The 27,269-nt window shown below is 59.1% G+C and overlaps 1 protein-coding gene across 3 annotated transcripts in view; it reads right to left on the bottom strand.

Annotated features, from left to right (window-relative positions):
- Positions 1-609: 609 nt before the first annotated feature.
- MYH9 (myosin heavy chain 9) overlaps positions 610-27,269 on the bottom strand; it is a 90,669-nt gene continuing 64,009 nt past the window's right edge. For all 3 annotated transcript variants that reach the window (XM_045872604.2, XM_064590636.1, XM_064590637.1), the window contains 27 exons: positions 26,208-26,322; positions 23,922-24,115; positions 23,583-23,704; positions 22,804-22,873; positions 20,996-21,156; positions 19,997-20,105; positions 18,654-18,785; positions 18,026-18,232; positions 17,474-17,611; positions 16,110-16,233; positions 14,090-14,261; positions 13,109-13,321; positions 12,657-12,801; positions 11,279-11,485; positions 10,980-11,084; positions 10,635-10,787; positions 9,340-9,588; positions 8,012-8,224; positions 7,653-7,865; positions 7,233-7,394; positions 5,737-5,865; positions 4,738-4,826; positions 4,523-4,646; positions 4,034-4,242; positions 3,357-3,465; positions 3,078-3,250; positions 610-2,175 (listed from right to left, as the gene is read on the bottom strand). In XM_045872604.2, the coding sequence (XP_045728560.1) occupies positions 2,058-2,175; positions 3,078-3,250; positions 3,357-3,465; positions 4,034-4,242; positions 4,523-4,646; positions 4,738-4,826; positions 5,737-5,865; positions 7,233-7,394; positions 7,653-7,865; positions 8,012-8,224; positions 9,340-9,588; positions 10,635-10,787; positions 10,980-11,084; positions 11,279-11,485; positions 12,657-12,801; positions 13,109-13,321; positions 14,090-14,261; positions 16,110-16,233; positions 17,474-17,611; positions 18,026-18,232; positions 18,654-18,785; positions 19,997-20,105; positions 20,996-21,156; positions 22,804-22,873; positions 23,583-23,704; positions 23,922-24,115; positions 26,208-26,322 (4,155 nt within the window). In that variant the 3' untranslated portion in view covers positions 610-2,057. The remainder of the gene's footprint in view (positions 2,176-3,077; positions 3,251-3,356; positions 3,466-4,033; positions 4,243-4,522; positions 4,647-4,737; positions 4,827-5,736; positions 5,866-7,232; positions 7,395-7,652; positions 7,866-8,011; positions 8,225-9,339; positions 9,589-10,634; positions 10,788-10,979; positions 11,085-11,278; positions 11,486-12,656; positions 12,802-13,108; positions 13,322-14,089; positions 14,262-16,109; positions 16,234-17,473; positions 17,612-18,025; positions 18,233-18,653; positions 18,786-19,996; positions 20,106-20,995; positions 21,157-22,803; positions 22,874-23,582; positions 23,705-23,921; positions 24,116-26,207; positions 26,323-27,269) is intronic.

Here is a 27,269-nt window from a genome sequence, read left to right as displayed (position 1 = left end):
AACAAAAGTTTGGTGGCCTCCTGCTCCAATACCCACAGGCCCGGTCACCGACTCCCTTGGTCCTGCTTACGTTCAACTCGGGATGAATCTCCAGAGGGCAGGCTTTGTCTGACAACTAAGGACGCTCCTGGAAGTCAGCACCTACGTCTGTGTCCCTAACCCCAGTCAAGCGCACGGTGGGTACTGAGTAACTGAACAGAGGTTTCTAGGAGACCCTCTTAGTGTCCTTGCCCCGGCCCAGCCTGCCTTTCTAGCTCACCTTTCCTGCACGACTGCCACCCCTCGCCCAGCCTTTGCCTCGGCCACACTGCACTACGGGAAGCTTCTAGGAGATGCACAAAAGCTCAGTCGGTTAAGCGTCTGCCTTTGGCTCAAGTCATGATCCCAGCGTCCTGGGAAGGAGTCCTGCATCAGGCTCCCTGCTCAGCCGGGGAGCCTGCTTCTCCCTCCCCCTGCTCTTGTGCTCTCGCTCGCTCTCTTCCCCTCTCAAAGAAATAAAATCTTAAAAAAAAAAAAAAAAGATGCAAAGTAGGTGCCCTTGGCAGAAGCCACACGCAGTCCCATGCAGGCCACCCGCCCGGGCAGACAGACACCAGCGGACAAGGCTCGTAGCACATGGTACTGTTTATTGCGGCGCTCAGTGGCAACATCTGTAAACCAGCGTACTGTGGTGGTGAGGGCCGAAACACATGCTAAGGCACTTTTATTATATAAAAAAGGGGCGGGGCTGGGAGCTCCATTCACTCCTTTGTGACAGCAACTGGGACCTGAATTCAGAGCTTTCTAGGCATACGTAGCTTTCATATATCTTCATGATTTGTTGAGTTTTTCTTTAAAAAAAAAAAAAATGCCTTCTTTGCCATAAGTAAGTCTAAATGCAGCATATACAAAACAGTTAGGAATACAGGTAAATTCAGCAACCAGTGTAGACCAGTGTAGGACAAGCTACTCTCTTCTAAACGTGGTTCCAGAGGAAAGGCAGTGATAAAGACTTGGAATTTTATCATTTATTATAAGAAGTGGGGGGGGGGGGAGAAAATTTTTTTTTTCCTTTCAAACACATCCGTGCAGGTGGCAGATTTTCAAACCACGCTGAGTCCACGGTACAGAAAATCTGCCCCCGGGCCCCAGTCCTAGAGTAGGTACAAGGTCGTGTGGGAGGGCCACCGGCCCTTCACAACGCTCTGGCTGTCAAGACTTGGGACAAGTCCCTTAACCATTAAATACATTTGGTCCCCAAGAACGTTGGGAGAAGCCACGGCTGGCCTGTCCCGCTTGGCCCTGAGGCCCTGTCTGCTCGGCCCAGCAGCCCCGCGGGGGCAGGGGCCGGCTGCCCTCGGCAAAGGAGGGAAGGGGCTCATTGCGCTGGAGACACTCTGAAACAGGAAGGAGACCACCGTGGCGCCGCCCAGAGCGGGTGGGGAGGAGTGACTCTCCTTCCGCGCCCCCTGCATTCTGTGCCCGGCACAGAGGGGGCGTCCCGGGGCCTGCTCTCACCTAATCGCCCAGGGCCCACGGGAGTGGGGGCCGACGGGGCGGAGGTCGTGAGGTTGCCGTGTGTGATTGCCAACAGCAAAGGAGGAGGGGGAGCTGGTGGCGGAGGTGGGGGAAGGTGACAACTCTTTTGGGGTGTCGGGCTATCAAAACTTCTTAGTCTGAAGAAAAATAGATTCGTAGAAAACTCTCTTTGCCCATCCCCGGTGGCCTGCCCTCCTTGCCTCGCCATCTTGTGCTGTGCGGCGAGAGGGCCAAAGATCCTGCTGGTCACTCTGTTCCCAGGCCAGGGGCCCAAGACTCGGACTCTTTGGTATCAGGTTCTGGGGGTGGGAGGGGTGCGGGAGGGGACTGCAGCGGAGGAAGCCAAACGCCCCCAGAAAGACCTGAGGGCGGCGGGCGGGGAGGCACAGGCCTGAGGTCCCCTGGCCTGGTGGGACTGGGTGGGGAGGTCACGGTCACGGCAGTCCCAAGAAGGTGGAGGGGGGTGCTGCGGGGGCTGGAAAGGGGAGGCGGAGTCATCTGTCGGCCTGTCCGTCCGTCCCGGGCAGCAGGAGGAGACGTTACTCGGCAGCTTTGGCCTCAGCCCCGTCCGCCTTGCCGTCCACCTCCTCGTCCGAGCAGTCGCCAGCACCTTTGCGGGCCATCCGGCGGGGCACAACAAACGGCAGGTCCCCTCGCCTGGGGACAGAGGCACAGGGTCAGCAGGGCCGGCCAGGGTGGCCAAGTGCAGCTCACACACTTCAAGGCCATCTGTAGAGGGACACCAGGTCCTAACATCCTGGGGGAGGGTGGGGTGGGGGGAGCAACAGGGAGCCTCAGGGACCACAGCCTCTCACTTCACTCCAAAATACTGGTGAAAACACATCAGGAAGCTGGGACTGACCGCGAGGGAGAAAGGCCCAGAAGCGGACAGTCACCCTCTGCAAGATGCCACCCTGCACACAAACGCTCAAACTTCCTACAAAACAGGTGAAACCAAGAGATACAGAATAACTCCACCCGGTACGCAAATACCAACACCTTCTTCCCGTCACGTTAATATTAAGTACGGACTAGAACAGAATGTCTGCTCTTGTTGCTTTTATGCTTAAGGGAGAGAAGTGAGAACCTTGGAGAAAAAGACCCTCTGCCTCCACCACTCGATCCTTCTTCAACGGTGACTAACGCTCCCCGACAAACGCACAGCAGCCCTCCCTGCTGGCACTGGCACGGACGGGGAAGGATGCCGGGCCGCACTCGGCCACCGCGGACCAGGCCCCTCAAACGTGCCAGGGACCAGCCGGGCCACCTCGAGCCTGGAAACCTTCTCCCCAGGTCTGAAGCGGCCCCGCGAGCAGATTTTTCAGACGAGATGGCAACGAATGAGCCCAAGAGCTCAGCGTTTATTCAGAAGGCCGGGGACCGGCGCAGGGGGCGAGCGCCCACCCAGCAGCAGAGGACAGCGCGGCACCGGGCCCACCGACGGGCACAAATGGAACCAGCTTCTGGGAGCTTCGTTTGAAACGTGCTTTTTCAAGCACATGAACTTTGGGGAGGAGAAGCAACGGCGCAACGTGGGCAGGGGAGGCGACGGGGCTCACCTGAGCTTGTTCTTGAGGGTGCTGACCTCGCGGTTCATGGCGTCGGCGGTCTCGGTGGCGTCCTCCAGCTCGCGCTGCAGCTTCCGGCGGGAGGCGTTGGCCCGCTGGGCCTCCTCCTCGGCCTCCTCCAGCTGCCGCTTGAGCTGCTTCAGTCGGGTGGACGCCTTGTCGGCCTGCGGAGACGTGCGGCCAGAGGCCCTGGTCAGGGACCCTGGCGCGGGAGGCCCACCAGGCCCCGCGGCCCCACGGCCCCACGGCCCCGCGCGCGCGCACACACACCTGGTCCTTGAACTGCTCGGCGTTCCTCCGCTCATCATCCACCTGCAGCAGCACGTCCTTCAGCTTCTTCTCGGCCCGACGCACCTGCTTGCAGGCCGCCTGGCGCTCCCTGCGGGGTACAGACATGGCGGCTCAGCGACCCTCCTTCAGAGGGTCTGGCCACATACCACCGGCTGGACACCCCCATCCTCGGGCCTCACTGGCATCTGCCCCTCGGGGAGGCCCCGAGGCTGAGGCGGCGGGCCATCCCCACTGAACACCCACAACGTGCTTGGTCTCCTACAGGGGAGGCACGGTGACTACCCCCTTTCACAGAGGGAACGGGCTCAGGGAGGGAGGTGACACAGTCCAAAGAGCAGGTATGTAGCAAGGGAAGGCAAAATTGAGACTTGGGGCCCAGTGTGACCTGCCCATTGCCTCCAAATAAGCCTCAGTCTCATTGGGCCCACAGCCTGCCTGCCCAACCGGGCAAGAACCCCCACGTCTGTCTGATTCAGCCCCCAGAGACAGAAGTCCAAACCCCAACTGTGGAGGTGGGCCGGGGGCTCCTATGCAAACTCCATGAAGCCCCCGCGGAAGGGATGAGCGACCGTCAGGAGGGGGACAATGGCCTCTGGGACTCGGGCAGGAACAGAGGAGCCTGCAGGCTGTCACAGGTGATGGGCAGGAACACCTACTTGGTCTCGTTGTCCAGCTGCTCCTCCAGCTGTGCTATCTTGGCCTCGAGGGCGGTGATGGAAGCCTTGTACTTGGACTTGACTGTGCCCTCCATCTCCTGCAGCTTGACCTTGAGCTCCTTGTTCTGGCGCTCCAGCTGTTGCCGCATGTTCTCGTTCTTCTGGGCGTGGCTGCGCTCGAGGTTCAGGTCGGTGTTGATCTGGTCGATCTGCGGGAAGGAGGGCTGGTGACCCCAGGAAAGCCGGGGGGCCCTGGCTGGGGCAGAGGCAGGCCGCTGGGTCCCGCAGAGCCCCTGAAAACACCAGGCCCTGGGGCCCCAAGCTCTGGACCACAGCCAGGGTCCAGACAGCGAAACCAAGGGAGACCTTCACAGGTGCCGGGACATGCTCCCCGAAGCCCAGTGAGCCCTGGGCTCCCGCCAGCCATTGTCTGGGGGGGGTCTAGAGCCTGGCACGTGAGGAGCACCCAGGCGGCCCAGCCCCACCCACCTGCAGGTTTGCCTTCTTCAGCCGGTCGTTCACCAGCTCCGTGTTGCCCTGCTCCTCCTCCAGTTCCTCCTCCAGCTGGGCAATGCGGGCCTCCAAGCGCCGCTTCTCCTCCAACGCCAGGGCCCTGCGTGAGGGCGGGGGGGCAGTGAGATGGGGCCTGTCCCAGGGGACGGGCACCCCCTGCCCTCAGCCAAACACGCCGCACCACAGCTCACCCTTTGCCGCTGCTGTTGGCAATCTCGTCGGCCAGCTCGTCCCGCTCCTGCTGGGCCTGGCGCTTGGCACGCTCGGCAGCTGCCAGCTCCTGCCATGAGAACGCAGACCGTGACCCGCTCGGCCCGAAGCCCCGCAAGCCCCGGTACTCTGCGGCACCATGCTCCCCGAGCCCCTGGCCCTTCCTCTCCAACCCCCTCCTACGTCTGCCTCCTCCACGACATCCTTCCTCGTGAGCCCCTCTGGCTCACAGGGCTGAGTCCTTCCTCTGAGGCCATGGCTTAGGCGCCACATGTTTGCAAAGCCCTCTAAGTGTTAGGAACGAAGTCACGTGCTGGGGATGTAGAGATAAATGAAAAAACTGTCCCGTCCTAATGGGATGCTGGTCCCTCTGCGTTCCGGGGAGACCAGAAGTCGGGGGGACGAGGCAGGGATGTGAGTTAGGGCGAGAACACGGAAGTCTCAGAGCCAGGTGGGTCAGGTGGTCTCAACAGAGACCCACACGCGACCTCAGAGGGAGAGCTCACTGCAGGCCCAGGCAGGAGAGCGCAGCCATCAGGAGAGATGGATGACAACATGCCTGGACACCCAGCCCCACTAGGAGCACTGGGTGGCGAGTCACCTCACGCTGAAGAAGACCGCCTAAGGCGGAGGGAAGGCTTTCTCGATATGCCTCACGTGTGACGGACGAGGCGGGGGGACGCGTGGCGCCCGAGCGTTTGGGAAGGACCCCCCTTGGCCAGCAGGAGGTGATTACCACAAAGCCTCATTTCACGCAAGGGAGCTGGCCCCAAATGGTGACAATTTAATTCACACACACGTTTTAGTCACACCGGGAAGCCTGGCTACCTAATGCAACCCTGTAGGGAATGCTTTCACGAAGCCAAAACCACCCCCAACCCACGGCTGGAGCTGGGCTAGGGGGCTGCCAGCTGGGCGGGTGGAGGCCGTGGGCTGCCCCCTGCTGGCGCCCCCGAGTGCCGTCCTGGGGCCCGGCCCACCTCCTGCAGCTGCATCATCTCGGCCTCCATGCTCTTCAGCTTCTTCTCGTTCTCCTTGGCCTGCGCCAGGATCTCCTCGCGGGAGGCGCGCGTGTCTTCCAGTTCCCGCATGCAGTCCTTCATCTGCGCCTGTGGCGGGCGGGAGAGGCTTGGGACCCCCACCACAGCCACCACCCCTCCCACAGGAGCCTCGGGCTGCTTTCAGCCCGATGCCATGTGTAACCAACGGGAAGAGGGCCAAATAACAAGGACACCGGTCTCTCTTATCCTGTGTCGTTTCCACACGTTTTTGACCATCAGGATTCACAAAGCACACCTTTGGAAGCTGTGAGTCGCTGGCTACACGTTAGCCCGAGCTGCAATCTGGGCCGCACTTCCTACAGCTTCCTGCTGACAGGAACACCCTGTCCCGGGGACACCTGCTCCTCTGGGTCAATGCCCACCTGCCAGGTCAACCCCCACGGCAGAAACGCATTTCCTTTGTTCTTCTCCTGTGCCTGGTTTTAACTCTCAGGACCGTGGTCATATAGGATTTTGGCTTTTTTCCTTCTGCACATAATCCCAAATTGCGATTCCCCAGGCCAGATGGTACCAGGTACAACTGCCAGCAACAAGAACATCTACACCCCACGACCTTGTCAACGGACAGAATTTGTTCTTCCTGCTGCTGGTTTTCGGGGTACGACGCGGCTTTTCAGAGCTGCTTTTTCAAATTTGTTATCTTTGGGGCACCTGGGTGGCTCTGTCAGTTAAGCGTCTGCCTTCGGCTCAGGTCATGACCCCAGGGTCCTGGGATCGAGCCCCACATCGGGCTCCCTGCTCAGCTCAGGGGAGTCTGCTTTTCCCTCTCCTTCTGCTCCTCCTCCCACTTGTGTTCACACTCCAATAAATATATAAAATCTTTTAATAAATAAATAAGTAGACTAGAATGAAATTCGTTATCTTTAGCACTTACTTTGATGAGCACGGAGTAATATACGGACACAAGGATGAATCACTGTATCATACACCCGAAACTAATAGAACACTGTATGCTAATTACGCTAAAATCATTATTAAAACAAAAAACATATGAACAAACAAAATCTGTGCTCTTCAACTATCGGTGAGGTGAGAATTTCCCACGTGTGTGTTCTGTGCTCTGGGCTGCACATGGGGTTCTGTGCTCAGCTCAGAAGCTTTGATCACCGTCCACTAAGCCCGGATCGGGTCGGGACCCGAGCCATATCTGGCTTACTCTGAAAATCTCCCACCAAGTGACTACGTCCCTGACGTCACTGCCTTTCCAGGTGTGCATGGATTTGTTTCCTTATTTAATGCACGCACAGTCAATAATCTCACTGCAAGTTTGCTCTCCGTTCCAGGGCTAAGGGCACCATCCGCAGAGAGGGGAGGGTGGCGCCTCTCAGGGCTCACCGGCCACCCGGCCGGCGTCCCAGCCCACCTGAGCCCAGAGCCGCAGGTGCAGCCGCGTCCAGCACGGCCCGAGAGCTCACCTGCAGCTTGCGCAGCTGCTTGATGGCCTCATCTCGGTTCTTGTTGGCGGAGTCAATGTGGGCCTCCAGGTCCTTCAGGTCCATCTCCAGCTTCTTCCGGGCGGCCACGGCCATCGAGCGCTGCTTCTTCTCGTCCTCCAGCTCTGCCTCCATCTCCCGCACCTGGGGCACAGGCGGACGGCTCGGGCCGCGGCACCCACCCCCCGACCCTGCTCCACTCTGAGCCCGGGGGAGCTGCACGGGGCCTCCAGGGGCCCACGAAGAGTACTGGCCATAAAAGAGCAGGTCCCCGACCCTGGAGACAGGGGACTAGAACCTACAGACATGGGAGGAGCGGACAAGGGACCCACCACAACCCAGGAGAGGAAGGAGAACGGAACCTGCCAGAAACAGGGGTGAGGGGTGGGGGGCCATCCACACCTGTCTGACCAGCTGCTTCTTCTTCTCCTCGCTCTGCTCGTCGCGGCCCTGCAGGTCCCGCTCGAACTGGGCCTTCATGGCCTGCAGGTTGACTTCCAGCCGCAGCTTGGCGTCCTCGGTGGCCTGCAGCTCGTCCTCCAGCTCCTCTAGCTGGGTCTTCATCTCCTCCACCTGCTGCTCCAGGGCCCGCTTGGACTTCTCCAGTTCGTGGACCTGCCCCCCCACCCCCAGGAACCCGAGTCAGGAGCGGAGGGACGAGGTCCCCAAGGTCCCCGGCCTCGGTGTCTGCTCAGCCCCTAGTCCCTGGGGACGTCCCCACTCGGGTCCCTCCCTGAGCCGGCCGCCGACCCGGTGCTCACGCTCTTGCCAACGTCATCCTTGGAGCTCATGAGGTCCTCCATCTCTGTGCGGAGCTGCTTACTGAGGCGCTCCAGCTCTGCCTTCTGCTCCACGGCCTCCTCCAGGGCCCGGGCCAGCGAAAGCGCCTTGGTCTCCTTCTCCCGGGCCTCCGCCTCGGCCCGGTCGCGCTCCTCTGCGTACTTGGCAGAGATGGTCTTCTCCTCGGCCAGCAGCTGAGGGAGAGGTGGTCACCGTGAGCCCCCTGCCCTCAGGTGGGCAAAGCACCCAGACCCAGTCCTTGGGGACTGAAGATCCTAGGTGCTAGTCTGAGGGGAGGGGACCACAAAGAGCCGGCACCAAGCCATCGCCTGGGGTACCCGGCGGGCCCCAAGCGTGGTGCAGGCCATCCAGCATGTCCTCGTAACCAGATGAGGACAGCGATCACGTCTGTCAGCACGCTGTGCGGTCTGTTTCGTTTTTGTCATTTGATACGATTCTGTATGAAACATGGCACCCTTTCCATGAGAACCCACAGGGAACATTACTCTCTCAGAACCGGCAAAGGCCCTGTTTTCCTGAACAGCCGGTTGGTATTTTCCTTAAAAACCCTGTCAATCTGGCTGCTTAGAGGCCCAGACTCCAACTGTGGCCTTCGTCAAGGATGCCCATTTACATTCAAGTTCTCGGGGTCCACTCTCCGTGTGGGCCCACCCGTGGCCAGACCTCATCTCCCCATCTCCCCAATCCCCCGATACCTCTTTATTCCCCAGGCCCATTTCTTAATGGGACAGAGAGTGAATGCTCTAGACTTTGCCAGACTCTGCTGCGGAAACATGGAAGCAGCCAGGGAGCATGGTGGGATCCAGCGCACCTTTACCCCCAGCAACAGGCATGGGGCAGTGCTTGGTCGGTTTTGCCAACCCCTGACGTATTCTACTTTCCTATCCTACCCCACTGTCTGGGTCTCTCTATAAGCTGCCTCAGAGCTTTTGGAATTAGGCGGAAGTATGACGGGTAAATAAAAATCCTACATCATAGGGGCGCCTGGCTGGCTCAGTTGGTAGCACATGGGCCATCCTGACCTCAGGGTTGTGAGTTCGAGCCCCGTGTTGAGAGGAAAGAAAAAAAAAAAAATCCTACATAAGAGTAAAACTGGTTCATTACAGACAATTTGAAAGACGTCAGACACAGGAAAGAGGAAGGAAGAGACGCCCTGCCCCGCAAGGGGGACCCCTGCGTGCCTGGCCTGCGGCCCTCCTGAGCTAGGTGGTGAGGTGTCCCTGGCCCTCGCCTTCCCCGCGGCTGTGCCTGATGGGAAAGGCGCGGGGGGCGGCCCGGAGGCACCCACCTGATCAAACTTCTTCTGCTTCTTCTCCAGGTTGGAGGCAGTCTGGCGGTGGTGGTCCAGGTCCACGAGCAGGTCGTCTAGCTCCTGCTGCAGCCGCGTCTTTGTCTTCTCCATCTTGTCATAGGCAGCCACCTTCTCCTCGTAGCGCTGGCCCAGCCCCTCCAGGTCCTTCTGGAGCTTCCTCCTGGCTTCCTCCGCAGTCTCCAGGCACCCCACGCCGTCCTCCATCTTCTTCTTCATGTCCGTCACCTGGGCAGGAACACAGAGTTGGGAGACAGCCCGTGCGTGGGGCGGTGGCAGCCAGCCTGCACCCCACGAGCAGAGACCTGGTCACAGAGACGTCCCTCTTCCACCGGGGTGAGAGAAATGGGGTTTCTGCAGGGGGCGTCTGCCTAGTGCGTGCAGCCCCAGGGGCAGCCTCTCTGTCGAGATGTACACTGAGCCGCTTGCTTTCCAGACAAGCCCAGAGAGGGGAGTCCCCTCCATCGGCCGCTCGCCAGGGCTCCGCAGGCATCCATCCCGCAGCCCCTCCTCGCACCCAGAGACAAAGCTGCCATGACACGCACCCACCAGCTACTCCCATCCGCTACTCCCACCCAGACTGGAGCACGGGCTACGGGCCCACCCCCAGGAGGTGGTGCAGATAGATCTCCTGGCCTGACCACTGAGGTCCTAGGATAGGATGTAACAGGACTCTTGATCTACTTCTGGTTGCAGACCTTTTGATAGTCTAGGAAAACACTGGCCTCCTCCTTATGATGTTTTAACGTGCGTAAAATACAGAGGATCAGCAACCAAACCAGTACAGGAAAATGCGGCTGCTGGGTACTTCTTTAGACTGTGACCCAGTAACCCGTGTGCTCCTTTGTTAGCGTGTCAAGTACGAGCTCCCAAAGCGGCGGGAGCACCATGACATCCCCAAAGCCCGCCACAGCGCAGACACGGTGACCGCTGGTTTTCCTTCGCGCCACATGGACCACTGCCGGCGTGGCTTATGGCCCACGTGCACGACGGAACAAAACGCTAACGTCAGCCAGACTGACGGAAACCCAGACGTGAGGCCTCCTCCATCCACGTGTACAGACCCCTGAATTCTACCCGGGACCCTGGCTAGGAGCTCTGGCTGGAGAGGGCAGGAGCTCCCCAAGGGAGGGCGCCTGGCTCGCAGCAGGCCTGGGCCTCCTGTCCCCTGTGCACGCGGGTGCCCGGCCAGACACTGCTCAGCCTGCAGACTACCCCCAGTTTCCCGGAGTCTCCGGGGGGCGCGGGGCATCCAGGGGGAGCCGATACTGAACCTGGGCATGGAGGGTGGCAATCTGCTTCTCCAGGTTCCGCTTGGCCTCCTCCTCCTCTTCCAGTTGCTCCTTGAAAGAGTTCTTCTCATCCTCCATCTGCTTCAGCTTGGTGCTCAGGCTCAGCTTCTGCCGGGTCTCCTCCTGGAGCAGCTCCTGCACCGAGACACGCGGGGCACCGGGGCTCAGGAGGCACAGGGGCAGAGCCTCACGGGCCCCATGCCCTCGACGGGAAGGAGGAGCCGGTCCCTCCAGTTCGGGGGACAGCTGCTACAGCCGGCGGGGGTGCCAGGAGGACCCGGAGACCCCGTGGGTCACAGAGGAGCTGGGCCCTGCCTCTGTCTTTACCTGCGTGTCCTGCAGCTGGGACTCCAGGGAGGAGAAGTCCTTGGTGAGTTTGCTGGACTTGCTGTCAGACTGGGTGAGAAGACCTGTCACGTTGTCCAGCTCAACCTGCAGGGGCACGGGAAGGACAAGGACCATGACTGCCCTGCCCCACCTCAGCCGTCAGGCCCAGGGGGGCCAGAGTCACGGGCTGCGCCCCAAAGGCCTCGCTCAAGAGAGGGGGAGCCCTGGAGATCCAGGCCAAGACTGAGGCGCAGGGGCAGGTACCTCCGCCCAGGCCCGGGTCCCAGCGGAGGCCTCACCTGTAGCTTGGCGACCTTGTCGGCCAGCTCCATGCGCACGCGCTCTCCCTCGGTGAGCTTCACCTGCAGCTCCTGCAGCTGGGCCTCGGCTTTCTTCCGCTTGTGCTCAGAGTCCCCTTTGCCCTGCAGCAGCACCTTCACCTCATTGGCCAGCTCTCCTCGCTCGTTCTCCAGGGTCTGCTTCGCCTTCTCCAGGGTGGCTTTCACCTGTGGGGACGCAAGCCACGAGGTAGAAAGGGGCAGCTGTGCCCTGGCGGGAGGCTGGGACAACTGCCCGGTCCAGATCCGGAGTCTGCTCTCTGCAGCGAGAACGCCGGAGGACCAGCCCAGGGGATGCATGCTGCCAAGAGCCCCGGGCCGGACGCTCGGGCCTGACCCGCACTCCTCACTCAGCCGGACGGGACATGCAGCACGTGTCCTCAGCTCGGAAAGTCCCCGCCTGGCCTCCCTCACGCTCAGGTGTGAGGGGCTATCATCACTGATACTAGGACTTTAGCATATCAGAAGATGAGGGAAATTATAGCCGCTCAGAGTCGGGCTTCCAGCAGAGCCTCTTTGAAATCTGATGTTCCGAGTGATAATGTGATGATCTTCCAGAAAATACAAAAATATAAAAGCGGCATTTACAGAATCCACTCCACCATCCCATTCTACCAGCCACTGAGCTGGCTACAGGGTCACAGGCACATGCAAGGGGCAGCCGCACAAACTCGAAGGTGTGTTGGGTGAGGAAAAGCTGAAGGGCAAGGGAAGGCTGCCACCAGAAGGGGCCCAGACGGACAAGGCATGCCTCTGAGAGCATTTTACAGGCCGCCACGCGGAAGAGCCTTTGACTTGTTGGGCCGCCACCAAGAGCGGCTTCGCGCTGGGAGCCACGGCAGGCAGAACGTGGTCTTGAGAACTCCCTGGCCCAGCCGCCTGCCCGAGACTAGCAGGATTAATATCCCAAGGCTTCCCATCAAGATTGCAGCTGACCACGTGCGGGTGCTCCAGAGAAAACCCTAGGGCCCTCTGGCACTCGGCACCAGGCCACTCCAATTCCTGGAGACCTTCTGGTCTGGCGGGTCCTAAACAAAATACTGACGGTCATTCTTGAACAACTTACTGAGTCCTTACTGTTCACATGCTTTACTGATCATCAACGCCAACTGTCACGGATTTTCATGACACAGACCTATCACTTGCCTCCTCTACAGTTGGGGAAACTCAGGCACAGAGGTAGCTACTTGCCTGAGTCACACAGCCGCTAAGGGCTGGAGCCTGGAGCTGCTCTGCTCTGCAGGCCTGGCCCGGGGAGGCAGCCAGTCTCGGGGAGGGCCCCCCCCCCCCGGCACCACCCGCAGTCATGGAGCCCGGCCCCAGGGAAGCCCACGCGCACCCGCTTCGCCTGCTCTAGCTGCTCAGCCAGTTCCTCCACGGCCTGTGAGTGCTTCTGCCTCATCTCCTGGATCTGGGCCTCGTGGGTTTTGGCCTCGTCCTCGAGGGTCTTCTTCAGGATGTTCACTTCTTGTTCGCGTTTGGACCTGGAGAGAAGCACCCTCAGGATGGAGGCTGGGGACCGGGCTGGCTGCCGCCCTGGGCTCTGCTTCCCCAGCTGCAGAGAGGCCGGCAAGGGGCCCCGACTACCCCAGCCTTGCTGCCCAGTGGCCTCCCTCCTCGGCCATGCATCCTCCAACCCAGGCTCGCAGACCCACTCTGTGGAGGAATCAGCGTCTCGCCCCGGCCTCACCCCAACTCCAAGCCAGCTTCCTCAACAAGCCCGGGGGCATCACCCTCCCTGCCGCCCACCCCCATCCTCAAGTGACTTGGCCACTTGGCCGCACAGCGCACCTGAGCTCCTGCTGGGCAGCCGTGGAGTCCAGAGTGTCCTCCAGCTCCGTTTTCAGAGCCTCCAACTCCTCCCCAAGGTCCCGCTTCTGCTTCTCAGCTTTATTCCTAGAAGCTCGCTCAGATTCCAGGTCCTCCTGGAGCTCAGAAATCTGTGATTCCAGCTCTCGAATCTTCTTTAGGGCCATGTTCTTCTGGGTGGCTTCCTCCTCCACTCTGCCAAAGAGACAACATCAGGAGGAGGCTCTTTCCACCTCAGGAAGCAGAGTGTGCAGAAAAGGCTTTGGAGAGGAGCAGCCAAAGCCACTTCCAGAAGTCGTAACCATGGCCTGCCCTCAGGTGCTCCTCTCGGCAAAAACATCTGAAGCTTCCAGAAGATTTAAGAACAAAACCACTCTGTGAACTGAAAAACCCCACAGAAGAATCACTTCATTTTCCAAACTGAAATTCAGTGTTCTAAACGTAAAAATAAATGAACAAACATTAAGCGAAAATTAAAAAGGAAATAAAATGCTACAGTCCATCATTACAGCAACTAAGGAAAAATACGAGCAGATACTCTGGGGGTGATAATCACGTCAGTGCGGGTTCATTAACTGCAGCAAATGTGCCACCCTGGGCGGGGAAGTGACAGTGCGGGAGGCCGTGTTGCGGGGGGCGGTGGGAGGGCACTGCAGGGGTGTATGGGAAACTGTGCACCTTCTGCTCAATTTTGTTGTGAATCTAAAACAAAGATTCTTTTCTTTTTTTTTTTTAGCATGCCTGTAGCCAGAAAGTTTAAATATGCAAGAAAGGCAAGGCCTTTGGTGCTGGGTGACGTTGCAGGTGACCTCTGGGGGTTACAAACGGACGACAAAGCAGCTGCACGCGTGCCTTTAGGGAACGGGACAGGTCTTGCTATGGGATGGCATCAAGGGGGCAGCCACTCACGGGGGGCACGGCGGAAGGTGCCGGCACCTGCCGGCAGGGGGCACCAGCCCTCACCTGGCCAAGGCGGCCTGCAGCTCCTCCTCTTTCTTGGCCAGCTGCATCTTGAGCTCCGCGATCTGGGCCTGCAGCTCTGCGATCTGGTCACTGAGGTCAGTAGAGTCCCCCTCTAGCTTCCGGCGGGTCTTCTCCAGCTCCTGACGCTGCTTCTCCTCTCTTCGGAGGCGCTCTGAGCAGCAAGCCAGGGGAGACCGACAGAGCCCTCAGCACCCAGAGATTTTTCCCATCTTTGTTTTTCATTGTTACAAAAAATACTGAGTTTTTGTTAAAACATACGTGAGCCTTAAAGGATCACGACATGCAGACACTCATACCCAAGACCTGGATGAAGGAAAGAACATCCCCGAGCTGCCACGTCCGGTGTCGCCCCAAACCCTGCCGACCTGCCCCACCAGGGACCTACGCTCTCCTGCACGTTGTGCTCCCAGTTCCCTTGTTTTCCTTTAAGGCTGTACCAGGTCTTCCTCCCTAAAAGAATGGCTTAGTTTTCAAGAACCTAAACTGTGTAAGGGAATGTCCTGCATGAATTCTACAGTCGGTGCGGGGGGTCAGGGTCCAATGTCTGGCTTTACGATTTCCACTAGGACGTCACTCAGGTAACCCTTTAACCCTTCTGTGCGTCATCTGAATACAAGGATAATGAGACCACGTGCCTCGTTAGGTTGCGAAGCTCACGGGCATTAATATCTGCAAGCACTCACCACAGCTCCTAGCCCAGAGTCCGCGCCTGCTTTTGTCACTTAAGAGTAAGACCTTGAAATTTAGCAAGTTAAGTGTCACTGCAATTGATCCACGTGGACCAGGCTAGTGTTCCGCCGGGTGAACATACCACAGCTTATCTCCCTGTGCTACAGCGGAGGGGCATTCGGGTCGTGTTCGCGGTGCGCCCTCGGGAACGATGCCCGGAACCCCCAGTGCGTGTGGCCGAGAGCGTTGGGTTAGCTGTAGGCACGTGAAGCTTCAAAGCCACCAGGCAACACCAGACCGTTCAAGGCCACCTACCAGTTCATGCTTCCACCAGCCGTGTTTATGTGCACACGCACGTGTTCAGATGGTTTCATAACTTTGTTAACACTAGTCAGTGTCAAACTAAGAAGCCCCTCTCGGTGTTTGCCTGCCCAGTGGCTGTGCCCTCCTAGACCTGGACGACTGTGTCTCAGACTGTTCCCGGGTGAGGGAGGGAGTCCGCAGGGTGAGACCCCTCTAGCACCTCACTTCCCTTTTGCCGGCCTGACTCGCCTCATCCCCTCCAAACATGAGGGGGGCAGGCGGGGCTGGGAAAACCCTCCTGGTGGTCAGCCTGGACAGTTTGGGCCCTACATGTGCAGGGAGTCAACATCTGTCCTGGACACACGGGGCTGCCCCGAGCCTCTGCCGAGGGAGCAGTGGTTTCTGGCATGAGCTCGGAGCCCCCACAGCGGTCCCCTCTCCTCTCTCCCTCCGCTGTCTACACCTCTCAAGAAGCAGGGGTGAGAAATCCTCAGACAAAGGCACAACTGGTCACCTGCCCCGAGTCCAGCAAGTCTCTCGCAGCATCTGTCCAACCCTGCAGAGCACGCACGGTGTGTGCCTGCGTGTGATTCAGTGTAGTCCCCGTGGACACACGTTCACCATGACCCTTAGAGGAAGGAGAAACTAAAGCCCACAGAGATTAAGGGAGAGCTGCGAGGTGATACAGCTGATAAGCAGCAGAGCTGGGCTCAGATCTAGGACCTCTTAGGAACTCAATCTTGTGCAACTCATGGCACACGACAGAAAAGAAACGCCAGGGTGTTCTTCTGAGAGCCCTTCACGTGGGGGAACATCCCTTCCTAGACCAGCCGGTGCCCGGAGCCTAGACTCCTGTGGGGACCAGAGCTGTCCCCGAGGTTTTCAGGGCAGTGGCTGGGGGCTGCAGACTCCGAGCGTGCCTGCACCCAGAGAACATGAGACCAGCCCAGGGTTCCTGCTCCTGGCGGCAAGGCCCAGGCGGGTCCCGGAGTGGGGACGCCTCAGTTCCTGCCCACTACCCTCTTACCCTCCAGGTCGGTGATCATCGCCTCATGCTTGTTCTTGAGCTTGGCAAGGCTCTTCGACTTCTCCTCCTCTTCCATGAGGTTGGTGGTAAACTCGGCTATTCTGTCTTCCAGAAGCTTCTTCTCCTGCGGGGCCGAGGGTGGGTCAGAGCTAAAAGTCAGTTGAGCACAGAACACTTCAGCTCTCCTCAAATATAACTTGCCCAGAAATTTAGGATTGAACCAAGGGAAGGACCTTAAATACTTGACACACTAGGATTTTCTGGATCAAAGGATAATTCTGAAAGGTCACTAGCCGGCGCCTGGATGGCGCAGTCGGTTAAGCAACTGACTCTTGGTTTTGGCTCAGGTCATGATCTTGGGGTCCTGAAATCAAGCCCCAGGTCAGGTTCCACAATCAGCGGGGAGTCTGCTTGAGATTCTCTCCCTCTGCCCCTCCCGCTAGTGGTCTCTCTCAAATAAATAAACCTTAAAAAAAAGAAAGAAAGAAAAGTCACTAGCAGCCCTGAATTAGCTGGATAAGCTTCCTTAGGATCTACAGATGTGGGTGCCCAAGGCCTTCCTGGACCTGTGTCACCCGTTTGGGCTCAGGTAAGAAGGCACCCAAGGGATTCAGACGCAATGATTCTACCCTCTCTGTGCCCGGCACCCATCCACTGGGTGGGCTGCGACCTCCGCCTTCCTCATGCCCCCAGAGCACCCTGGCTGCTCCCCCCGCTTCTGCCGCGTGGCCCCTGCTGGAGTCCTAATCTCAGCGGGTCCCCGACCAGGCTGACCTCACAGTCCCAGGACTAAACAAGCGCCAACATCCAGCCTGGGCGACTCCGTCTCGTGTCACAGAGTCTGCAGGCTGGTGTCCTGCCACGTCCGCCCCACCCCACTCGGAATTGAGGATGGCCTTCTGACCGTCTTTCCTTCTCCTGACATGACTCTGGGCTTTTATCTGCTCGCCGGCAGACTGTGACAGGGACCCGACTTGGCTCTAAGAGACTCTTAAACAGCCACTACCCTGGGGACGGCTGGAGGAGGGCACCTGTGCCTCAACACTGAGCCACCACAGTCCCCAAAGCCCCCCGGGGACGGATGGGCAACACCCCACAGACGGCTCAGCGACAAGTCTCGGGTCTCGGGAGCTTGCAGAGAGCTTCACCGAGAAGAAGTGCCAAGCCTTGCCCTCGGGCCCCACTCAGTGGTGACAAACATCCCTCTGAATAGGACGCTGGCACCTGGAGGCCACGGACATCCAGAAGAGGACCCGTGACGGCGCGGACGCTGTGACTGCAGGAGAGGGAGGGAGGCAGTGGGCCGGGAGTCTGGCCTGTACCCAGCCACCGCCCGCGCGGCTCAGCACTCAGGGCCTCCTCACCTTGGCCAGTTTGCAGTTCTGGTCTTCCATGATGATCTGGTCTTCCTCCAGCTTCTTCAGCTTGGCCTCGGTGGTCACCTTCTCCAGCTGCAGCTTCTGGCGGGCACTCTCCTCCTCCTCCAGCTGCTCCTCCAGTTCCTGCCGCAGAGCCGGGGAGACCGTGGCGGGGGGGCTCATGGGGAGACCATGGGGGCGGCAGACTACATGGACCCGGCCCACCCCGCACTTGTGGGCTCCGTCTTTAAAACTGGGGGACGGAGACAGGGACCCCGGCCAACCGTGTGCTCCCTGGTTCTGAGGTGCCTCCTCCCAAGCTGCCCACCAGTGGCGCGGGCAGAAGGCCGAGCTGATCGCCCTGGCCCCGCGGACCGACCGCAGCGAGGACGGAGGGAAACTGAACTGGCTTCGCTGCTCCGTTGGCAGTGCTCGCTGCCCACAGAGAGGAGCTCTTAGAGGCCGCCCCAAGCAAACGGGCCCCAGCGATTTCTGCGCTCTCTCCGGCTCCAGGGGCGCTGCGCCCCGCCCCTTCTCTGGAGGGGAAAGGGGCCTCACCTGGATGTTCTGCTGCATTTTCTTCTTCTCGGCCTGCAGGTGCTGACAGCGCTCCTCCTCCTCCTCCACCCTGGCCTCCAGGTCATGGCAGATCTCTTCGAGCTCCTGCTTCTTGGCGGTCAGGCGGGCCCGGAGCTCCTCGGCCTCAGCACACAGCTCCGTTTCCGCCTGGAGCTGCTCCTGCAGCTGTAGCTTCTCCGCCATGAGCTGCAAAGAGCCCGGGGACCGCGTGAGTCCCCCACAAGCTCCTCAGGCCCCAGCAGCACGGAGGCTCCCGCGCTCAGGCTTCTGTGGGGAGGAGACCGTGCCGACCGGAGCAATTCCCGTCTCGAGGGTGCCGAGGCTCCCAGGCACTTCCCAAACGTCGCGTTCCGGATCCTTCACCGCTACCCCGGGAGCTGCGCACCACCATCCCCGGGAAACAGGCTCAGAGAGGTTCCCCCAACTCCCATGAGCTTTCCGCCCCACCGGGCGCCTCCCTACATCACAGAACCCCAAGTGGGGTCTGCAGAGAGATGAGCCGCTGGTGACAGTGACCCTCCAAACACGCCCCGCCCGCCGCTGGCCAGCAGGTGGCAGCAGGGGGAGCCCCGCCCCAACTACCCGGGCCGTGCCTGCACACACCCACCTGGGACTGGAGCGTCTCCATCTCCGTGAGCCTGTTCTCGGCAGCCAGTTGCTTCTCCCGGACCTTCACCAGCTCCTCCTCCTTGGCCATCATCTCCTCCTCCTGCCGGCTCACCTGCAGCAGCGGCTTGACCTGGAAGAGACGGCAGAAGAGGCGCTCGGCTGAGGATGCCTGCTCGGGCCCTCCCCCGCGCCCAGGGCAAGCTGGCCAGAGCGCCAGGCAACTGGACCCGCTCAGGGGGAGGCACAAACACACCATCTTTCTGGAGATCGATTCGGCGCTGTGTACCACAGGCCCCTGACCCTGCTAAGTACAGGTCAGGGACACCACCTCCGTGTTTGCACGAAGACGCGGACAGCACGTTTACAATGGTGGAACACAAGGAATGAGAGAAAGAAACACCACGGGAAAAGGAGCCACCTAAAACAGCAAATGTCTCCAGGGAACATCATGCTGACTTTTTTGTTTGTTTAAAGATTTTTTTTTTTAATTTATTTGTCTGAGAGAGAATGAGAGAGAACAAGCACATGAGAGGGGGGAGGGTCAGAGGGAGAAGCAGACTCCCCGATGAGCAGGGAGCCCGATGCGGGACTCGATCCCGGGACTCCAGGATGATGACCCGAGCCGAAGGCAGTCGCTTAACCAACTGAGCCACCCAGGCGCCCCCATCATGCTGACTTTTTAAAAAATGATGCTCGTGAAGGAATTTTAAACGGAAAATACACGAAACACAAGACTGTTTATGCAAGTCAGAGCTCAGCTAGGTAAGAATGCATATGGTTTACAGAGCGGAGGCTTAAAGGGGATAAAAAAAGCAGAGTGAACAGTGAAACGTCTACTCCTCACGGACACTGGCTCGGGGTTGAAGGGAGCACGTGTGAACCTTCGTTTTCTTTTTCATGCTCTTTGTCAGTCTAACTTTTCACAACGGCCACAAATTATTTATTACAAATGAAAGCAGCCCGAACGACGTTCAAGATGATTTTTTTTTTTTTTGAGAGGCTAGGGAGGGGAAAGCCTGTGCAGCTGTGTGCACGTTCTGACCCACCGCCCTGTGGCTGCTTGGGAGGACAGCGCCCCCAGCACCCGGCGAGGCCCGGCGGCCAGGCTGTCCACACCAGACACGTGCCATGGCGTGCACGCTCCGGACCCCGCAGGGCAGGCCCAGCCCTGGCTCACACGGCACGGGGGCGGGGGGGGGGGGGTTGAGGCCAAGGCTACGCACTGCTCCCAGGGCCCCAAGTCCCGCACAGAGGCCGGCGGGAGGCCCGCCTGTCCCTGCGCCACAACGGAGGCCGAGGGCGCTCGTGGGGCCGCAGCGAGGGAGGCCCGTCGGAACTCACCTTGGTGAAGAGCCTCCACCACTGCCAGTTGCGCAGCTTGAGGTAGGCGGCGCAGTTCCTCTGCAGGACCTTCATGGCCGTCAGCTGCTGCTGCCGCTTGGCGAAGGCCCTGGGGAGAGGGACCCCGTCAGGGCAGGGGACCGCACACCTCCAGCAGACGGGAGGCCTTTCCGGGGCAGCCGACCCCTCCCTGCCTGAGACTCCTCAAGACACAAGTGTAGGGAAGGAGCCTGGCCTTGGGGGTGAGTCCTGTGGGTGACCCCGCAGAGGGTGACAAGGACCCAGGTCACCAAGGGGCAAGTGAGTTCACGGGGTGGAAGCCCCTTGTGAATTAGATCTGCGTCCAGTGTGACTCCTGGTCATTCGGGAGACGTAGTGACTTCAGTGTCCCACCCTCCTGCCACCCTCCATCAGTGGTCTTTGATTGGTGGCAAAATGTCAGCAGCTGATGTCCGGAAAGGTGGGCTTAAGATGTCAACTTGGGGGGCTCTGGGATACATGAAGGCTCCATTTGCCCAAGCATCACAAAGCCATGCTCCGTTTCCCAGGGTTCCCAGCTCACACTGGAACGTACGGCCCCAAGTACAGATCTCGGGGTTCAGGAGACCCAACATGCAGCCACCACACCCACTGTCCTGCAGCAGGTGAGCCCCACTCTCGAAGGAGCTGCTCTGGACTCGAGGACGGGCTCCTGTCCCGGGAGCACAGGGGACTCTGGGGACAGAGTCTGGGCATCATTCCCACACGAGGGACACGGTGAGGAATACTGGTAAGCAGGACTGTTTGGGGCAGGCAAATCAGGCCCAGAGTCACCCCCTTCCCAGCCGGTCACTTTAAACCTCAGGCATAAATCCAGAAAGCAGGGGGCAGAGAGCTCCACCTGGGTGTCCCGGACCAGACCGATCCCCGACCAGCGTCAGTGCCCCTGTGCAGCAGGAAAGCTGGGAAGGGCCCGAGCACGGGCAGGCTAGGCGGAGGCGGGCCCCTCCAAGGACTCACTTCCTGGCCAGGTAGCCCCTGCAGCAGGCCTGGAACCCGATGATGACGTCTGTGATCTTCAGGTCCCGCTCCTCCTCCAGGTGGGCCAGCACGCCGGCCCGGAAGAAGACCTTGCTCTGGCCGATGCGGTACAAGTTGCTATCCAGCTCCAAGGCTTTGATCTAGACAGGAGCAGACAGGCCACTCACCACGTGCCACCACGGGGCCCTCGGAGCCACGCCGGGAGCCAGCAGCGTGTCCCAGAGAGGCTGTCCGTCAGCGGCTGCCTCTCTGCTGGGCAGCCTGTCCCCTGGAGCCCAAGAAAGCAGGGCTCAGAGGATGCTGGGAGGAGGGGCAGGGGGCTTCCCGCACAGGGCAGGGTGGCGCATCAGACAGCAGAAAAACATAGAAGCGCGACATCAAAAGGACCTAAGGGTCTTCTCTCCTTCTACCTCCCGCCTCCATGCACTGCCATCATGGTCTACCAATGCCCAGCTGGGCCACCCTTAAACCAGAGGTGGCTGAGCATCATCATCGTCGTCACCAAGACTAGGACACACCCCAGTTCAGGCCAAGCCCAGGACCAAACGTTAATTAGGTGACCTGGGGCTATAACCTCTGGGAGGAGCCCCTGCTTCCTCAGCTGGAAAATGGGAACAATGCTTTCTTTAATTAGAATAAAGTGAAGAAATCAAGCAAATAGTGCCTCGTCCCCAGTATGGCTGTGAGAACTGAACGGGAGAGCACAGAGCTCAGCGCAGGGCCACACGCGCTGCGGACTGAACAGAATTAGTGCTCGTTACCATCACTGAGAGGTTTGGGCACAGTATGGGCTCTCTTGTTGACCCACTGAGGCAAGGGTCTGCCTGTCCGCCTATCCTCCTGGGAGACAAAGATTCAGAACAAGCTCTGAAAAGGCAGAGCCTAGAATGGGAAGAGTGGGACTGGAGTGAGCTCCGGGGCCCCCAAAAGACCCCAATCATCCTGGAGAGGCCCAGGGAGGAGCCGGGAAGAAGGCAGGTGGAGCCAGCATGGGCATCTTCCCTCCTTGCCCCACCCCTAACCCGGACAGCCTAGCGAATGGGTGGCCCACACACCCTCCCCGGTCACGTCCTCCCTCCCACGGGCTCAGGGCTGGTGAGCGCTGGACAGCAGGGAGTGGTCTCCTCCCTCCCATCCCCACCTCCCTATCACCTAATGCGGGGCTTCCCACATAGGAGGTGTCGACTCCCTTCTTCCCTCTTCTCTTTCTGACAACCCCCAACCCGTCGTCTCTCCTCTTTGGAAAGAATGCAGAGGAAAGACAACAGGAGGCAGGGGCCGCTCACCCTGGACATGTAAGGAACAATCTGACACCTATATAGTAGGAAATAGGACGGGGGGTTCGGGCCCCAGCGTGGCCACTGAGCCACCGGGGGCTGTCATTCATTCTAGCAGAGTCCAGAGAGCCTGCTGCACTCACTACTCAAAGGGCTGAAAGGAAATGTCCAGAAGCATGCACTGCGGGGGCTTGGGGCCATGCTTCGCTGCCCCCTACCACCCACGCTGAGCGTGACAATCCGAGGAGATACGAGTGTGAAAGCGCGAGAATGTGCCCCAAAGGAAGGGACCGGCCTCCGTCAGAGCCTGCCGTGGCTGCAGCGCTAGTGTCCACACTGGCCCGGGCCCGCACGCCATCCCTGACCATCCCAGGGCCGAGGGCCGCCGCTCGGGGCGCGCGGCAGACCGGCGTGTTCCAGCGAGAAGGCCGCGTCCAGGCACACGGGCGCCGCCATGCGCGCGCGCCCCCCCCACCCCCAGCGGGAGGCAGAGGCGGCAGCTCTACTCACCATGAGCACGCACGCCTGCTTCCCGTCCATGAAGCCCTTGGGAATGGAATTGGGTGTGAGGATCTCGTATCTGAGGAAGAACAAGAAGCCTGGTCAGTCTACCCCACGCCCGGATCCCTGGGATGCACGGCAGAGAGGACCATCCCTACAGGACAGCACACGGACGAATCCCTTCACAGAGTCTCCCAGGGAAGGAAGACATTCAGCAAATTCCACCCTGCTCTTTCCTTAGGCGGAATGACCCAGAATGGCTTCAGGTGTTCCAGAAAGCCAATGGAAACTCACACTGGACTGTTTCGGTCACTAGGGGGCAACCTTTAGGTTGGGCTCACCAACTGCAACCTGCCCGGTGTCCGCATCTGCCGCCTTTCCCCCGAGGTGCTGCAGGGGCCTCTGACAAGTGGGGTGGCCCCAGAAACAGAGGGCTGCCTCATGCCGGCAACGGCACAAAGCACCGTGTCATCGATGTCCCGCTCTGTACACACAGCAAGCAGCTGCAGCGCACTGGGACCTCCATTTCTACAAAGTTCTTCAAACACCCCGGTCCCCGGCTGATTCCTCTTTAATTTCTCTTCCAAGATCCTCGAACAGTAGCAAACAGTGCCAGGCCCCGAGTCACAAGGGGTGACAGCCAGCAAGATAACAAGACGGGGAAACCCCTTCTCATACAGAGAAGTAACGGGAGGAGCCGGCCAGACCCCAGCTGTACGGGGATGAGGAAACACTCCCTCGCTCACGCGGCCCGCCGCAGGAGAGACAGGCTCCCGGCCCCGGCTCACCTCTGGCGGAACTCCTGGAACACCACCCTGTTGGGGAAGCCCTGGCGGCAGATCCGGATGCCCTCCAGGACCCCGTTGCAGCGCAGCTGGTCCAACACCAGGTGGGGATCCAGTTTGCCAGCCTGGAGAAAGAAAGAAATACACACAGGTGGTCTTGCGTCGGTGTCCGGTGTGGATGAAGAAAGGTAGGGCAGGCCCCTCCGGACTCAGCGGGGTAAACGTCCCCGGGAGTGGGAGTGGGAGCGGGAGCCTTCGCCGAGGCTCTCAGCGTGGGGGCATGGGGGCGTGGGGAAGCACCACTTCTGCACAGGGAGACACACAGGGGCCCAGCACCCGCACCTTCTTCTCGTGGTTGGGGATGATGCAGCGGACGAAGTTCGGGTTGGTGTTCCTCAGCGTGGCCATCAGCTTGGCCAGCTGCTCTTTGTAAAGCTGGCCCACCGTCCGGAACATGCCCTTCCGCGTCTTGAAGGCCCCGGGCAACGCCGTCTCTGACATGCCAGCCACCTGGTCCAGGCCGATGATGCGGTCCACTGCAGAGACCACCCAAAAAAGCATATGAATGCCCAGTGGTCCTAGCGGGGGGTGGAGGGACAGGAGAGACAGACAGACACACCCAGACAGGAGGAGGAGAGACTACAGAACAGAGAGACCATCTCTACTTAGAATCTACACAGAGGGCTAAGGTCAACTCCGAACGTTCAGCAAACTTGACTTTGTGAACAGGAGGCGGGAAAGGGTTTGGAGAGCCTGCAAAGCCACTGGGCAGGGGGGTGGGGTGGTCCACTGGCTAACCCCACGTTCATATTACCCATCTTCAGCCCACTGTGCAAGCTCGTTCCCAAAGAGATGTAATAAAGCTGCAACAGGATCTCAGAAGAGCGAGCCTGGCTACTTCACTAGGGTGGCTCTAAGGAGGTGTTAAAACTTGACCTACAGAATCCTATAGTTCCATAGTCCCATTAAGAAAAAAAAAATCAGTATCCTGAATTCACACTGACCTTTACCTAAGGGCACAGAGCTAGAAGTTAGAAATGGCAACTGTAAAGCTACCTGCCATGGTTATTAGGACTCTGGATGATTCCTTCACTGTCTGAAGGCCTCCCGTGCAGATACCTCTAAATCGGGGACCTAGGGGAGCCTGGGTGGCTCAATTGGTTAAGCGTCTGCCTTCAGCTCAGGTCATGATCTCAGGGTCCTGGGATCGAGTCCCACACTCAGCAGGGAGCCTGCTTCTCCCTCTGCCTGCCCCTGCCCCTGCTTGTGCCCTCTCTCGCTCGCTGACAAATAAATAAAATCTTCAAAAATAAAATAAATACATAAATAAATCGGGGGCCTAGAGCAGCATGTGGCATCAGGAGCAGAGAGGTCCCAAAAAGCCTGCAGACCCCTTCCCGCTCTTGTATCTTGCTGGGTCTCCTAGCTCACAGGTCTTTATCATCTCCAACGCCCTCTGGGGAAGTAGCCCTTAGCACCGTGGCACATGCCCAGAGCAATGAAAGAACCGCTTCCTCCGAGGTGAAAGCAAAGGAACAAGCAAACCCAACAACCAAAGTGGCTGGTGATTGGAGGTCCATTTTAAGCAAGAGCAATATTAAATTTGAAGGCTTTTGCTCCTAGTCGTAAAAGTGAAGGACTCTGTGACAAAAAGTCTGTTTCCTATTCCTCTGTGGCCAGATCTCTAGGATTCATCTGAAGACAGCAAAAACAACAGGTGCTCAAGACAGGGGGCGGGTGTGAGGACAGACTCGCTGAACCGGTCAATTAAAATGGGAGGCATTTTTGACCTCACACACCCAGGGCCCATTTCACTGGCTACGGAAGGCTTCCTGGGAGTGGGTGGCTTGTGAAGGCCACTCAGGTTGCTCAGAGGAAGGGTGAATGTGCCCCACGATAACCGGCTATTTCAGGTGAGCACGTCCTACCCCCTGGAGGCCTGGCCCAGAAGGAGCAGGCCCTCGCTGAGAGCGCCAAACGAAAGCACACAGGCTCTTTTAGCTTTCGGGTGCACATACACACAGCAGGGCACAGGACTCCTAAAACTCATGCTAAGATGCCCGCAGCCATTCAGGCAGCAAGATGGTGCCGCCTTCAGGGGGTGGAACTCTGAGAATATGAATTTTTATGCTGGTTCCCCCCCGCCCAAGATCTAGATTGACAGCCTACCCACAAGCCAGGGGCAGACCAAGGAAAGGGACAGTCAGGCAGGAAGAGCCAAGGGGTAGGAACACTCAGCAGAAGCGTGCCCCACACAGCCCTGGATGCACCACACACAAGGGTCAGCACTCCGGGTGGCCAGTCACCTGGTTCTAGGTGGAGAATGGGAAAGCGTTGATAGAAATAGGCTCTCTGAGTGCTCTGCATCTCTGCAACAGAGAGGTTAAAGCAAAACCAGGCAGAGGCAAAGGAGGAACCGACAGAAGCAAGGAAAAAGAACTCCAGGGCCACCGGCCTGCCATGGAGAGGTGGAACCGCAGGAAGGGACACCCGCGTGAGGAGGCGCTGGGCCGCCGTGGCCTTCCCACGGGTGGAGGTCCGGCCCTCGTCCTGGGACCGCGGTGAAGGAAGGCAAGAAGAGGCCGGCCACGGCCACAGGGAGGCAAGGGTGGGGGGCAAAGGGCGTACCATCCTTCCACAGCTCTGAGACGAACTTGTCGGAGGACTGGTGCAGAAGTGTGGCGATGTTGTCGTTCAGGGGGTCCATGTTCTTCATCAGCCACTCATCGGCCTTGTAATCCACCTGCGAGAGTCGGGGGCCCGAGTCACAGGCTGCTCTGGGGACACAAGCACTCCGAAAACCGGCCGGCCCCAAGGGCGGAAAAGTTAAAAATGCCAACACCCCTTGACCTGGTATTTCCTTCCCCCAGAAAGAAATGAGTGAGGAGGGCAGCAGGGCATTAGCAGGACATTCTCGGAGGTGGGATGCGGAACAGGGATATCAACACAAATATCCAACAATGGGGGACCGCTGAGAAATTTAGGTTGTGGCAATATAACAGAATATCCTGTTTTTATTTTTTTGTTTGTTTTTGGTTTTTTTTTTTAGGTAATATATTCATAAGGAAGAAGAATCCTGGCAGGACAAAACCAAAATGTTACAATATTCCTTTTAATTAACAGGGCAAGGATTTTTGCTTTATCTTTTCAGGATGCCCGAGTTTTCCCTGAGCTTATCACTCTTATTTTCTGAAACACGTTCTTAATGAGTAATCCATTGTACTTTCACTGCAAAGACCCCAGAACGATACCGAGTGCAGGCCGCCTCGGCCTCCCTCTGGCTAACCCACAGCACGGCGCACACGTGACCACTGTCCTGAGGCCGGGGCTCCTCTACGGCCCCGTCTGGAGCTTCTCCCACAGGTGCGCTGCCGTCGACGATGAGGTGTGTGATGCAGGCTTCCTGCTACCTCCAGGGAGGCAACGAAGCCCCCGAGACCGCGTCCTGGCCATCTGGCCGCCTGCGTACAGCCAGCACGCCTGTCCCTTCGGCTGCTGCCCTGCAGCCCAGGCGTGGATGCACGCGGCCAGTTTCACGGTTCAGGCTCGCGCCGATGGGCTGTGCGGTGTGACTGGTGTTTTGTATTATAAATAATACTGCAGTAAGAGCCCTGTGAGCAGTTCTGCCCGTGCGTGCATTTCTAACAAAGACAGAAGTGGAAATGTAGGCTCAGGGACATTACCTTAGCT

This window comes from Mirounga angustirostris, unplaced genomic scaffold (assembly GCF_029215605.1).
Source record: "Mirounga angustirostris isolate CCGP_5_RB_7025 unplaced genomic scaffold, mMirAng1.0.hap1 SCAF_5, whole genome shotgun sequence".
In the NCBI taxonomy this organism is placed as follows: Eukaryota; Metazoa; Chordata; class Mammalia; order Carnivora; family Phocidae; genus Mirounga; species Mirounga angustirostris.
This window is presented reverse-complemented; position numbering and strand designations above follow the sequence as displayed.